The sequence below is a fragment of the Astyanax mexicanus genome, chromosome 4 (assembly GCF_023375975.1).
Source record: "Astyanax mexicanus isolate ESR-SI-001 chromosome 4, AstMex3_surface, whole genome shotgun sequence".
Lineage (NCBI taxonomy): Eukaryota > Metazoa > Chordata > Actinopteri > Characiformes > Acestrorhamphidae > Astyanax > Astyanax mexicanus.
The window spans coordinates 33,944,815-33,960,157 of record NC_064411.1 but is presented as its reverse complement, the minus strand read 5'-3'; the positions used below and the strand labels follow the sequence as shown (position 1 = coordinate 33,960,157).

At 38.9% G+C, this 15,343-nt stretch overlaps 1 protein-coding gene across 3 annotated transcripts in view; it reads right to left on the bottom strand.

Moving 5' to 3' along the window:
- The window catches only part of mre11a (MRE11 homolog A, double strand break repair nuclease), a 136,602-nt gene that overhangs the window by 46,645 nt on the left and 74,614 nt on the right, over window positions 1-15,343 (bottom strand). For all 3 annotated transcript variants that reach the window (XM_022679206.2, XM_022679207.2, XM_049478461.1), the window contains exons 14-15: window positions 12,723-12,782; window positions 8,142-8,352 (exon numbers count right to left, since the gene is read on the bottom strand). In XM_022679206.2, the coding sequence (XP_022534927.1) occupies window positions 8,142-8,352; window positions 12,723-12,782 (271 nt within the window). The remainder of the gene's footprint in view (window positions 1-8,141; window positions 8,353-12,722; window positions 12,783-15,343) is intronic.

Sequence of the window (15,343 nt, the reverse complement as noted above, 5' to 3'; positions counted from 1 at the left end):
AAACTCTGCTGACACCAGCTGCCGGTGCTATTTTAATGGCGTGACCTGTCCTATTTTATTTTTTGTATTTAAGGCATGTATTATGTTTTTTTCTGTGATTTGCGGTGCTTTTTAAGGGACCAGATGTGTTTTTCTCCCAAAAAAAGGGTTATTTAGTGTATTTTTTTTTTATTGCTTTGGGATTCTGTTTTAATAGCACGACGTGCTATTTTGTTACATTTATTAAACATTATTATTCAATTTATTTAATGTGTGTATTTTTGTGTGCTTCACTGTTTTTAGATTTTAGCAGCAAAAATCCTATTAGCTTGTTTAACAATTCCATTTTGTATTAATGTATTTTTTCATGTTTTTTTTTTTAGTTATTGAACTTATAGTATAGTTATTGTTTAGTTACTGAATGTGTGATCCACTGCAGATAGCTGACTGTAGCTACTCCTGTTCCATTTTAGTTCCTGTTTAATTTCTGCTGAACAGGTAATCACTGAGCTTCAGTAAGGTTGCTAACTATAGCTGGGGAATATACCACCGCCACTAGCGTGATAGAGACATTAGAGGCATTTTGGACATTGAAACATACAGTATATATTCACTAATCTCAAGACTCGTTATCAACTGCTACTTTGTGTCAATCTGGCAACCTGTGTGAGCTTCACATCTGGGGAGCAGCGGGTAGGGCATAAAAGTCGATCATTAGTATTTAGAAATTGGACTTTGGTAGCCAATTCATACACTTAGTTGCATTCCTTACTGATTGTAATTTAAAATAAGAAAATGACTTTTGTTTTCTCCCATTTTCTCCCCAATTTACACGGCCAATTACCCAACCCACAAGTAAGGACTCCCCCTATCACTAGCCCCTTTAAGCTCTACTACCTTCCATTTAAACTCTATACCCTCCATTAAGCTCTTTGATGAATTATGAGTTAATAGAGGCTTGATTCCTTTTAGTGGCTCTTCACAGAGATGGGCTTTTGAGTACAAGCACTTAAATTGAATATAAATCACCTTCAGACTTGATTTGCTCCTATACTTGCTCCTAAGGACTCCTCTCGTCCAATAACACACCGGACTGTGCATTCAGAAAAAGTAGGGCCACTGGTTGTTGCAGGACCTCAAATGTAATGTTGGGTTGTCAAAGTGCCTGTAATTAAGAGAAATGTTAATACGGCATACGAAATTTCACCCCACCCCACAAACCATTCATCTTTGCCTCCACACACAGATTTGTTGGTTGTGACCAACCCAATGAGTAATGGGGTGACATTTTCACATTCTGTTTGGTTGAAGACCAGGTGCAGAGAGGCCATTAGCACTGCACTGCAGTAGTCGAGGCGTACCAGGAGTTGAGTGGTCTGTTGCGTCAGAAATTAAGTCGAATTTGTCTGATGTTTTATAGCGCAAAGTGGCAAGACTGAGCAACGAAGGAAATAAGGAAAAGGAGAGCTGGTCATCAATCACAACATCCATGTTCCTAGCAACCTTGGGGGTCGGGGAGAGTGAAAGTAAGTCGATGGTTATGGTGAAGTTGTGTTGAATGGATGTGTGTAACAGGAATTCATCATCAAAGACATCACCACCCACGTTGGACAGCTAAGACATATCTCATATTTGCAGTTGGTCTTAAGCTATTGGGTGACAAGCACATCTAAGATCTCCAGTTCCAGCCTTCAGCTTCAAATCTGTGCTCACAACATACCAGCATTTCACTTCTTCTTCTTCTTCTTCTTCTTCTTCTTCTTCTATATCACTGTATAATTGTGATACTAACCTTTGCAAAAGGCCACAGTATGGAAATGAGAGAATTCTGTGGTGAATCTCAAAAATTTCAGTGTTGTCCCAACCAAAATAGATTCCGAGGAGTCGTACAGTAATCTCTCAGAATCACGTTATCTAGTAATTACAATATGGAAATGGCGTCCATACTCCAAAGTCCCGCTGGTGGGGTGACAATGGTGATGTCACAGGTTCCCATTTTCTGGCTGCCGTCCCTGTTTTCAGATCCGGTTTTCCAGTTGACTGTGAAGTGGGATTAAAAAATGAAGATATTTTTCCCAGAAGCATTTTTCCTTTTGCCACTTTCCATTTGTGCGCCGCATCATGAAAGCCTCCCACTCATGCTAATCATCAGACGTGGCTTCCTCACAGCAGTAAAACCTGACATTTAAGTACTGGATTGGAACATGCTGAGCGCTGAAAGGCTGCTTCCTAAAAAATTTTTTGGAAGGTTCCATTTTTAAACAGTGCGGACGGGCGAGGACTGGAAGGTAGAGTGTTGACAGCTGGATGTAATTGATGCAGTCATTCAGGTTTGTTGGCACTTCACACAACAATTTTTGTAGATTCAAAAAAAAAAAAAAGGTAACTGGTTCCCAAAGCTGTTCAAACTGAAAGAGGTACGCGCTGCACCTGTCAACAGCACTTGTGAGAATGCACAAAGCTTGCCGGTTCCACGCAAAAAAGTAGGATGTGAAATCAAGGGAGCGTCTGCAAATAGGTACTGGCAACTTGTAGAGAGCAAGCTGATTGGACCCTCCTTCTTCCCTGTCTTCTTTTTCCTTCTTCCTTCGAACAGAGAACTTCCGCATCTGTTCGACACATTTTCTGCATTCAAAGCGAAAGCAGCTTGAGACTCAAGGAACGCAACAGATCTGTATTCATATCAGGAACCCTTTGCAACAGTAATTAGTATTCCAAAACTATAGGCATGACTCCGCTGAGGTTTAAGAGCCTTTTGCCAAAGTAAGGAAGTTGCAAACCTATGTTTCCTTCATTTGCAGATCCCTTAAGAGTGCTAAATCCAATATTTTAAATATTAACATGGCATCTTATTTCATGTAAACATAGAGTGAAATAAAGACATCCTGAGCTGAGAATGAAATTAAATACCTTCTGTTAGCTCTTTTCCACCAACAAAGTGCTGGTGCCAGAGCCGGTTCATGCAAATCTACAAACCTTTTAAGAACCGGCCATGTTTTCACTACATTAAAGAGTCAGTCACTCACTTAGTATGTGAATGTGGGCGTGTTCCACAAACTGGAAACAAATGCCCCGCCCTTTTGGCCGCAACCCCTCACAGGTTCACTGCTTCCAGACCAGCACGATTGTGAGGTCCAAATGGCATCAACTTCTCTGGCCGAGATCCTGTGATTTTGCGGTGGAAAGGCACAGAACCATTTAGGAACTTGGCACCAGCACTGACACCATGCCAGTGAAAAAGGGCCCTGTGAGTGTGTTCTCTGCCTTTTGTGTTCATAGACGCTTCAACTGCACAAACATTAGTCCCACCCTGTGGAAACTTAGACCCTACCCAGGAGACATAACAGTGAGTGCACTGCACATGCAAGATGGCAGAGTGCAGAACAAAATGTTCAGGGAAAAGCAAGCATCCAAATGTTCTATTATACATCAAATCATCTACTAAAATGCTGAAAAAATACACTATTAGAAAGTTACAAGGGACAGTTGCCAGACTATGCAGGACTGGAACGGGTTAGTCACTATGCCAAAAGCCAAGATTGGTCAGTTTGGAGCCATGACTTAAACAGACACAGCATCCAGCCTCAACAGGGTTTAAGTGTGGTTTAGCTGTGATGCTTACAGCTAACTTCGGCAGGGATAGAACTGTGATGTTAACACACAAAGGTTGGAGGGGATTAGTGGCAATTCTACTACCTGGAATGCCGGCCTTAGATGCTGGTGCTTTAATGCAACATTAACTGCTGGAAAGAAAACATAGTGCATCTTTAAAAGATCTAAAGAGCTCTAAGATTTTGGGATTTGGAACTGTCTACTGACCTATAGATTTCTGGGACTATAGATGCATTACCAGTATGATGTTCTGGGGTCTCAGAGTTCCAGAAAAGATGTTTGCAACAGAGAAAACCTATTTCGATTCCTCTCAGTAGCTCTCCCTCATGATCTTAGTGAGGTTCTTCTTTTGAGTCTCTCAGTAGTTTTCCCTCATGCTCTTATGCCTGTTTCACACTACACGATTCGGGACAAATTCTCAATCGGCAACAGTTTTTTGTTGATCGCCAACAAAAACTCTGCTCTGAGGGAAATCAGGGATCACTTGGTGCTCGCTCACTTGTATAGTATGAACCACTGAGTCTCAGACGCCTGGCAAATATTCAACATGTTTAATATCTGACTCAGTCGGCGACTGGGAGCCAGGAGCATCAGTTACATACAGTGTAAAGAAGCTAGCTACTGCTACTGTAAGCTGATTGGTTGGCGAGCTGATCCTGGAGATTCAGGTACAGCATGTTTGAAAGTCTTATAACTGGACTTCAAAACGATGAATGTCTGCGTTGCTGACACATTTGATATAGTTCTGTGTTGAGGACATAAGTATATATTTCAGTATAAAACTGATCAGACATTTATAAACTCTGATTAAACTCAGTTGCTTTATGTAAACCCATTGATTTTTTTTACTCACTTTAGGTGCGTATTCTCCTCTATAGACATTCTCTGGCATGCCATCGCTAGTTCTTGTGTGCATTTAGTTCAGGTGACTAAACATGTTTCTGAAGAGCTTTGAGGTGAGTCGGCAATTTCCCACGGTAAGAAAAATCTTGTCATTTGTGATCCTGTGTCCTTGATCAGTCATGTAGTGTGAAAGTCTCAACAACTGAATGCCTCGTGATTACAGCACAACTAGTCCTATAGTGTGAACAGCATAACAACTGATGACTAGTCATGTAGTGTGAACCTGGCATTAGTGGCGCATCTACTACCTGAAATGCCGGGCTTAAATGCTGGTGCACTACTGTTGTACAAAAAACATAGTGCATCTTTAAAAGACCTAAAAAGCTCTACGGTTTTGGGATTTGGAATCTTTTAACGACTTAAAGATTTCTAGGACTTTAGATGCAATTCAGGTAGACTTGAAATATTTTGCTGTTCTGGAGTTTTAGGAGTTCCAGAAAAGATTTTTGCAAAAGAGAAAACAATGATTTTTTCTCTTAATTCCTCTTAGTAGTTCTCGCTCATGCTCTTAGTGAGGGTTCTCCTTTTGAGTCTTGGTTCCTCTCATGAGCACTTCCTTCTGCTGATGTTTTAAATAAGTTTAACTCAGCGTTTCTGGATAAGCCGAGTCAGGACAATGGCCAGCATTGAAAGCTCTTTATTAATATTTTGAAAAAGTTTTTCCTCTCATGTCTTTCAAAATCACAGTGTGACTGTAATTATCATCAGCAAAACTCTGACCTCTGTCTGAGCAGTTCTACACCGGGTCACTTTCTGCGCTGTTGTCGCTTAGTTGTAGCTCTGCAGGGCAACCGGCATAATTGCTTTATTGTTTTCGCTCCTAAAAACTCACCTAATTAACAACAGCGCTTGATTAACTGATGAGACAAGCCAGGTGTATGAGAGCGAGAGCTCTGCAAGGCATGTGATTGCGTGTAACTGTGTGTGTGCCCTTTCAGGAAATTAGATTTTCCACTCTGTTATTTTATAATTAGGTAGGAAGCAATTATTGCGTGGCGCTTTGTGAACCTAAAGCAGCTGTGTGCTAATGCTTGGTTATAGACCAGTGGCTGTAAAAAAGCATGAACAGCATAGCGTCTCTAAAAGTAAAGCCACCACAGGGTTAACACCTCTGCTGTCTGTATGCATCATAGACTGTGTGTAGCTGGACAGAGCATCGTCTCTCAAAAGTGAAGCCACCACAGGTCGGGCGCCCCCTGCTGTTCGGTTGCAGAAAGCTGTGTAACCCCACCCATCCCCATAGGTTTGAATGGCAAAACAGACAACTTTTAATCACGTTTTTTTCTAATATACTGTAATTCTACCTCCTTTATTTAAATGCAACAGCTAGTGTAACCTCTGCTTATATTGTCAATTTTTTATTTTCCCACAGAATTCGTTTTTAAAACATTATTCAGCTCTATTCAAAAAAGGCGTGGTTATTGGTGTGTAAAAGGGCTGGGCTACACCTATAACCGGGGTGGGACCAATGACTGTATGGGCGGGACTATAGACTGTGTATAGCTCTGTGGAGGCAGCCCTCAGGGGCGGGGTTATTTAAATGAGTAGGCTGTCTCTCCACAGTCTTTCTCCCTCCTCTGGTCTCTACTGCGCAGACTCGGGTTTCAGGATCTCCAACATGGCGGAAGATTTTGGCTTCATTTCCATTAACCAAATGGGAACGACAACACATCGTCCATCTTTTTTACAGTCTCTGCCAAATCCTGTGATGTTCTGAGAAAAAAATGCCCATTTTCCACCATCTTTCCATATACAGTGTCAAATTTGAACAGTTTGTTTTCTCTATGTTAATATTGACACATTTTTAACCACAGCCTTTAAAACATTATTCTGCTTTATCGTAAGGATTACTGGTTTTATTAGTGTTGTAAAACACAGTGAATCTCATGATACAATATTATCACAATAGGCTGCTCACAATAACAATGATATCATGATTCTGGGATTCTAAATACTCAATATATATTGCAAGACAACATAAGCAAATACCAGGAATTGGTACAAGGAATACCAGGAATAACAAGCTACGTGGGACGAACCCCTAACTAAAACCGCCCTGGCTTACTAGAACACTCCTCCAGCGTTCCTCAGTTTGGCGCTGCCGGGCAGCAATAGCCATTAAACGCTAACGGTTAGCTGCTAATGCTAATGCTTTAGCCTTAGTGCTGAAGAAATCTGTAAATCTAAGCGTACTGTAAATAAACGTAAGTGCTTTACTCACCCAAATAAACAGTTTTCAGGAGAGAAATCTGTGTGTGTAGATTAACATCCAGCGCTTGTTTGACTTTAAAAGAAAGTCTTCTTTTATTACAGTTTTGTTTACTTAGCTTAGCTTTACTTAACTTAGTTAGCTATTTCTGGAAATGTGTGCCGTAGTAGCTTTGGTTTGTCTCAGTGGTAAACAGAACTGCGCTATTGTAATTGGACAGAAACGCAAATTGTTTCCTAATAGAATACATGAAGTGCATGTTTACTGTTAAAACATTATGCTCACTGGACACTTTGCTTCTGGTCCTTTAGGCTGCCCTGTAAACTCAAAGAAGGCAGTCTGATACATGCCTGGTCTGGAAAAAGAGAGCAGACCCACCAATTGAGTCCAAATTTGGCAACATGTCTATGACTATTTTGACTTCAATCCAATAGAAAAGATGGGAATAGTTGTGCATTAGTCACCGTTATAGACCAAATCTACAGCTTGGTGGTACATCTGGATAGATGGATTAAATTCAATCAGCACCTTAGCTGTTCATTTTATGGAACAATAAATATAAATCAAATACCCTGAACCTATTTTTTTTTTTATTTAGTCCCCTGCCTGATCCAATAGAGGTTTTCAGGTATACAGATAAACCAAGGAGTGTCTGAGGAGGGGTTAAAGAAGCGCTGTTGAAAAATCCTGGTAAATTGTTGCTGTGTCTGGGACTTTAATTCTGAGCGAATCCCAATAAAGTATAGATCAGTTTAGAGTGTTTTCTATTTTCCAGTCTCAGAAAGCAGAAGAGCTCCTGTAGTGCTAAACTCAGTGTGGGAAGTGAAGAAATTCAACAACAGCAGCAGCAGCAGCACTGTGAGGAGCATCTACAGAATTTTAAAAGGTCTTAGTACTTAATTATTTACTGATACTACGGCATTCTATATTTGGTTGATCAGAAATATGGCCGTAGCCGCTATTAACCCTTCTGTTATGAATAGCCCTGTTTCTGTAAGGTTCTAATCCATATTATGGCACAACTACTCAACTAAGTAAAGAAAAAAAAATACTGACAATCTAAAAAAAAAAATCTAAAAAAATCAAATAAAATCAAGAATTTTGAAAGTATCCTCAAGTACAGTTTCAAAGACCATCAAAAACGTTATGATGAAACTGGCACTCATCAGGACCGCCCCAGGAAATTAAGAGCAAGATTTTCCTCAATTGCACAGGATGTTAGGAGTTACCAGTTTCAGAAACCACTAGATTCCATAGTCTGGGTGACTTCAGTATTAATTTACAATGTAAAATTAAAACACTGAATGAAAAACTGTGCACAAACGTTGACTGGTTCTGTATAAGAAGGGAAGCGGGAGGCAGTGGTAAACACTGGCCTGTGTGTGTGTGTGTGTGTGTGTGTGTGTGTGTGTGTGTGTGTTTGTGTGTGTGTATGTACCTCTTCCTCTTCCTCTTGTTGAAGTGCTCTGGCCTCTTCCCCCACGTCCTCCTCTTGACCCTCGTCCTCTTCCTCGACTCGACGGTGCAGGAACTGAATCTTCATCTGAATCCATGCCAACGTCACCTGGCTCATCTGACAGGGTGATGTCGTCACTTCTGACAGAATCGCCTGGGTCTTTGTCCCTGTGAGCTTTTGCCCGATTAATAGCCTAAACAAAATACAATGTAGAGAAGCATGGTCAAACCCTTATATGAACTGTATACAAACACAATATCGGTCTTAATTGCTTTTAGAGGGGAAAAATAAGGTAAAATACTGTGTTAACATTGTGATCAACAACAGGTGATACTGAAAATATTAGCATGGACTGAATGAGTGGATGATGTCCTCTATCATCTGGTGCGGCTTAAACATGAATTTTACCAGTCAGGTTGTAAGGAGCAGTAAAGCAGGATTAGCATTACCCGCTAACCGCACTAAGGGCTAGCACTGAGCTGTTGAGGGGCGAGTATTATTGCCTTGTAGCCTGCTGCTAACCCCGGCTAGCACCGCTGGAGCAGCATTGGCACTAGCCGCTAACCACACTAGCTCTTTCTCTGTTCAGAGGTGATTATATCAGACTGTAGCCTCTTACCATGTTAAAACAAGCTATATGGGACAAACAGCTAGCTAATATCGCCCTGGCTTATCGGAGTACTCAGGGTTCCTCAATGTAGAGCTGTCAGGCAGCATTAGCCGCAATCCACTAGCGGTTAGCCGCTAATGCTAATGCTCCAGCCTTAGTTCTAATTTGGGAATCTAAGCTTACTGTAAATAAACAGAAGCGCTTTACTCACCCAAATAAACAGTTTTCAGGAGAGAAATCGGTACCACTTTAAAATAAGACTACCTTTATAAATGGTTTATAAATGGTTTGCAATTAGTCTATTAATTAGGCTGTAAATGCCTTAAAAATCATAAATAATCATTTATAACACATACGTAGAAGCCGCCTATATTGTTGCCCTTTCTAGTTAATAATGATTTTTAAGGCATTTACAACCTAATCAGTAATTCATAAACGAATTGTAAACCTCTTATAAACCCTTTATAAAGGTAGTCTTATTTTAAAGTGGTACCGAGAAATCTGTGTAGATTAACTATTAATTATTTTATTACAGTTTTGTCTACTTAGCTTAGCTTTACTTAACTTAGTTCGCTACTTACAATGTGCCTTATAATCCTTATGTATGAAAATAGACTAGAAAAAAAAAACAGACGTTTATCGATAGTGTGCCTAATAGTGCAAACAAATACGATAATTTATAGTTTTTAAATGATCAAATACGCCCAGATATGAACAGTCTCAAACAGTGGCTTCAGCAGCAACTAATGATTTTACCATTAACAGTCTGGTGCACTCTGAGGCTAAAGTGACAGCAGTAATTGCTGCAGAGTCATTCAGTTCAACAACTACTCCAATTCAAATTGTGCCCCAAAATCTCCCTTCGAGACCCCACATCTATTTTACATGAGGCCGGTCTAAAAACACTCCCTATTAGTTGTGCTCTACTAGCTTCATAATGGTAAGTGGTGCTTGGTCCCCTATGATTGCCACTTGGAATGTAATTTGAAGACGGATGCTCAGCTCTGATAGAAATGGCAAAAAAACTCGCAGAAAGCAATTGCAAAACAGCAATTTCAAACGAAAGCTAAATCATTTCCTAAATTTACCCAAAAGAGAAAAACTCAAATTCGTTTAATTTGGCCAAAACTGAACCTGAGGCACTCTGAGGCTAAAATGACAGCAGTAATTACTGTGGACTCATTCAAATTCAGTTTAACAATTTTAATTCAAATCGTGCCCAAAAATCTTCCTCTAAAACTCCACATACAGCTCTGGAAAAATTAATTAATAGATCACTTCCGTTTCTGAATCAGTTTACCTGATTTTGCTATTTATAGGTAAATGTTTATGTTAAATGAATATTGTTGTTTTATTCTATAAACTAGAGACAACATTTTTTCCAAATTCCAAATAAAAATATTGTCATTTAGATCATTTATTTGCAGAAAATGAGAAATGGCTGAAATAACAAAAAAAGATGCAGAACTTTCAGCTCTCAAATAATGCAAAAAAAAAAACAAGTTTATATTTATAACATTTGAAGAGTTCAGAAATCAAAATTTAGTGGAATAATCCTGCACAGCAAATCTCTGGAGTTCGAAAATCTGTGTGGAAAAAAAAGTGTGAAAGTGTTAAACTCAACTTAAACTACAATTTGAGTTGAGGAGACTCTTTGGCAGTGTAATATTTCAGTTTATTCCAAGGTGTTGAGGAGCGTGACTGAACTCTCTAATGGGCGTGTCCCCCAATCCTAGCTTACCATCAGTGTGAAGTCTTGCCCACCAGGGCTCCTTCCATTGGGTGTTTCATGATATTTTATATAATTGTTGTTTGCTTAGCTGATATGTTGTTGGCTATAAGAGCAAATTACCATCTTCTGCACTGTTAGCCAGCACTTAAACACTTAAAATGAGTTGATATTAACTCTCAGGGAGTTTATCCCAAAAAACAGAATTTGCTGTGTGGTTTTTAATCACAGTTTTAATGCATCTTGGCATGTTCTCCTCCACTCCTCCACCAGTCTTACACACTGCTTTTGGATAATTTTATGCCACTCCTGGTGCAAAAATTCAAGCAGTTCAGCTTGTGATCATCCATCTTCCTCTTGATTATATTCCAGAGGTTTTTAATTTGGTAAAATCAAAGAAACTCATTTTTTTTCCTAGAGCTGTATATTATAAATCAGGAGCACCATAATGTTGAGTGGTGCTTGGACCCAATGACTGCCACTTGCAAAGGAATTTGACGACAGATGTTTAGCTCTTATAAAAATTGCAAATCATAAAATCAATGCATTCTACACAAATTTGAATGGAAAGTTAAATATTGGCTGCTCACCTGGTTTTTAGCAATGGTCATTAACATACAGCAATTTTAACATTTTTAATTAACTGTCTGTACCACTTTAAAATTAGGCTCCCTTATAAAGAGTTTATAAAGGGTTTATAAAGGAGTTTATTAATTGCTATTATCTACATTGTAAAACTATTAATAAATGGTTACAACACACTGGTAGATGTGCTAAGATAGATTGCTTATCTTACTTTGTCTTTTCTATCAGTCAGCATTAACATATCAAATAACATAATATAGAAAGTCAGTTTAATATAATTAAATTAATGCAATATGTTAGTATATACCACGCTATGATTACTGGATAAATGTTAATCTGGGTAATTAAATTAATTAAGCTGTTAACATAAATGTTAATGCTGACTGATGGAACAGACAAAGATTAACAGTATAAACGAATGTTTAAGCACTATTTGGCAAGCGACAGCCCACTGTTTCCCTTTCTATGTATTATTTTGTTTTGCTTACTAATGATTTTTATGTTTTTACAACATAATTAATAATCATTTTAAAACTCATTTTTAAACCCTTAAAAAAGGAGCCTGATTTTAAAGTGGTATCTAATTCACCTTCCCAAAAATTTAGCAAAAACATTATAAATTTATTAAAATTAGGAAAAACATGACAAACTTGTATGTGAATTTAAATCATGCCTAAAAATCGCCCTTTGAGATTCAACATCTACTGTCAATAGTCAGTCAGTCTGTCAGTCAGTAAAGCATCAATTGTGCTTTTGTGGCTCCATAATGTTGAGCGATGCTTGGGACCAATGATCACCACTTGCAAAGGAATTCGACGACAGATGCTCAGCTCTGATTGAAATTGAAAATCATAAAAATCTATGTATTGAATCAAGTTAAATACTGGCTGCTCACCTGGTTTCTAGCAATGGTCATTTACATAACTGTGTGCTTAAGTGGCTCCATTAATTGAATTGGTGCCCAATGATCGCCAATTGCAATGTAATTTAAAGACATTTAAAGTCTCAGCTCTCACATGAATTGCAAAATCATAAACATTAATGTGTTCTACAACAATTTCAAATGAAATTTAAATACTGGCTGCTCACCTGGTTTCTAGCAATGGTCATTTACATAATTGTGTGCTTTAGTGGCTCCATAATATTAAGTGGCGCTTGCATTGGTGCCCAATGATCGCCAATTGCAATGTAATTTAAAGACTCTGAAAGAGTCTCAGCTCTCACATGAATTGCAAAATCATAAAAATGTATGTGTTCTACACCAATTTTAAAGAAAAGTTAAATAATGGCTGCTCACCTGGTTTCTAGCAATGGTCATTTACATAACTGTGTGCTTTAGTGGCTCCATAATATTAAGTTGTGCTTGCATTGGTGCCCAATGATCGCCAATTGCAATGTAATTTAAAGACTCTGAAAGAGTCTCAGCTCTCACATGAATTGCAAAATCATAAAAATCAGTGTGTTTTACACCGATTTAAAATAAAAATTTAACACTGTCCGGTTCTCCGGGTTGCTAGCAATGATACTTTACATTAATTAACCTTTTTTTTTTTTATTAACCGCCCTTTCCAAAAAAGGGTAAAATTCAAGTCCATTCAGTTTTTCAAAAAATGTCTAGTTTTCCTATTAAAGAACTCACCTCTTTCACTTCTTCATCTTCCTCTGCCGTGTTTCTCTTTGAGTCTCGGAAGCGGCGAATCTGAGAACACACAAACAAGCACGCGGGGTCAGAACTATTAATCGGAGTGTATTTGTGCAGCTAAAGTGCTTCTGAAGTAGCTTGCTCTATGAGTCAACACGAATCATCTGAAAGTTTGCGTAGATTATTGCCTTCACGCCCTGTATTGACTGCTATTAACACACTCCTTCCTCAGCCCACCAAGTTCACTCACTAGTGGGGGAACTGCATTTATCATTCTAACATTTGAAACCCCAGTGTGGGAAATAAAAAAATAAATAAATAAAAGACTCCGGTGACATTCTGGCCATTAGTTCTCGCAGCAGGCTTATCTTCCAACAAGCGCAAAAATCTGAAAGGAGAAAAGTGAAGTTCCGTTTCCATTCCATGATCTTATGTGAGAGAAAAAAAAAACAAAGAGAAGAGAAATTACACCCTGAAAAGCATGAGAGACCTGTTACACTGTTGCCACGGGTGACGAGCATCACACAGAGCGGAACAGGGCTGGATGAAAGTGTGTGTTTATCCCTGTCATTCATTAGCCTCACTGAAAAGACGAAAGTGGTACCGAGTTCACTTGTACAGGACTTACAGGTCACTTGGTACAGAGGCAGGAGATCACAGCGCTGGTGTTGCAGTTAAACACAGATAAAGATCTGTTACAATTATATCACAGAGACGCAATTAAACTGAGTAACAGAACTATAACAATGTAATGCTGGTGTTACAGGCCACTCATTACAGAGGTAGTTTCACAGAGCTGGTAATGGAATCATGTTCAATTCAGTGTTACAGCGGGAGGAGAGCACAGTGATGGTGTTACAGGCCAAACATTACCACCCAGGGGTGCCATTACATACTTTTTGAGGTGTATGCAAACATACTATCGGCGCCCCCCCCTCCCCTACAATTATTTATAGCTACAGAATATCAGTTATTTAATAAAAAAAAATAGCGTTGGCAACCCCTGTTCTATAATGTATTAGTTTTATGATTCACCATCTACTTACTTACTTGTTATGATCCGTTATATTGTAAATACAGCACCTGTCCTGCAGGTGCATCACGATTTGGGAAAAAAAAAAAAAAAAAAAAAAAAAAACATGCCTGGGCGCGTTCTCTAAGGTACGATTAGTGACAGGAGGGTAGATATGAAAGGAAAGGATGGGCGCCTAAATAGTGCTGTGCTTCTGTTTTTTTACGTGTATTATCAGGGGCGTTAGCTGGGTATGTAAAAATCCGGGGCTCAGCCCAGTTTATATAATTTATATTAGTTTATTTGCTCAGATCATTTGGATCTGGTGGAAAACATACAATTTTAGTGCAGAGATCAGGGTTAAGAAACTCATTTAAACTAAGTATAGCACTAAATTCTGGCTATCCACAACATCCAGCCTCTAGCTAACTGGTTAGATAAATACATTTTCATCAATTATTATATCTTACAGTAATCCTGCAATCCTAAATTAATAAAAACAATCTGAAAATGAAAAAGTTATTGGCTAAACATATATAGTTTTATTTTCTCAAACCTTGATCTGTGTGCTTTGATTTAGAGACAAGTCTTTTTAACCAGCTATCAGAAACATTCTCATCACAGTTTATATGGTTAGTTCAGTTACCTTTAAAAAAAAAAAAAAAAATCACCGTATATCCAGATATGTTTTAACATCAGCGCTGGTAACACACTATGGTTTCCTGAATGTAGAATTGAACTCTATTGGTTTGTTAAGTGTATGCATGTACAGTATGAAGGTCAGGGTTGAATATAAAGGCAAGTTTACGTGGGAGGACGTGAGGTTCACATAATTACATACATTCTGATCGATATGTCATTTAGTCAATAATATTGATCTGTGGTTTTACTGGTTTTCAGCTAAAATATTGACCTTGCAGGATCATCAACATTGAAACCCCTCTAAGCACCAAGGCTCACTGTTTTCAGGGTGTGAACAGCATGCTCACTACTTCATTACACAAGCAGGAGAAAGCATGATGTCAGTCTGGAGGTGTATAGAGAAATGTCGCATGATGCCGGATTCCCTTTGCTCTTCATTACAGGCACTTTGGCAACCCAATGTTAGGTTAATTGGGTCCTGCCAACCTGTTCTGGTGTGATATTCCATCAGGACAATGCTCATCCACTACTTTCTGCCATCTCCAGAGGCCAGGCACGTTGCCAGACCTACATTACCAGCCAAAAATTGGACTTCCCATTAATTAGAGTTTTTTTTTTTTCGTATTAGATTAATACTAAGGTCATCCAAACTATGACAAAAATCATATGGAATTAGGTAGTATGCAAAAAAATTGTTAAACAAAGCAGTTTATGTTTTTTTTAAAGCAGTATCTCTTGCTTAGATAAAAACTAGGGATGCAACGGTTCTCAGTATAAACCGTTTGGTTTGGCCTGTTCGTTACGATACACCTGGAAGAACCGCGATATTCCGGTGCGCGCACTAACAGAGCGAACAAACGCTCTCAGTAATGCACAGCCCCGCAGTAAAGCAGCACTTTTGGATAGCAGACTCCGGGGGAGGGGCTGCTGAGCACGTGCTGCTGATGAAGCACCCCGCCCTGCT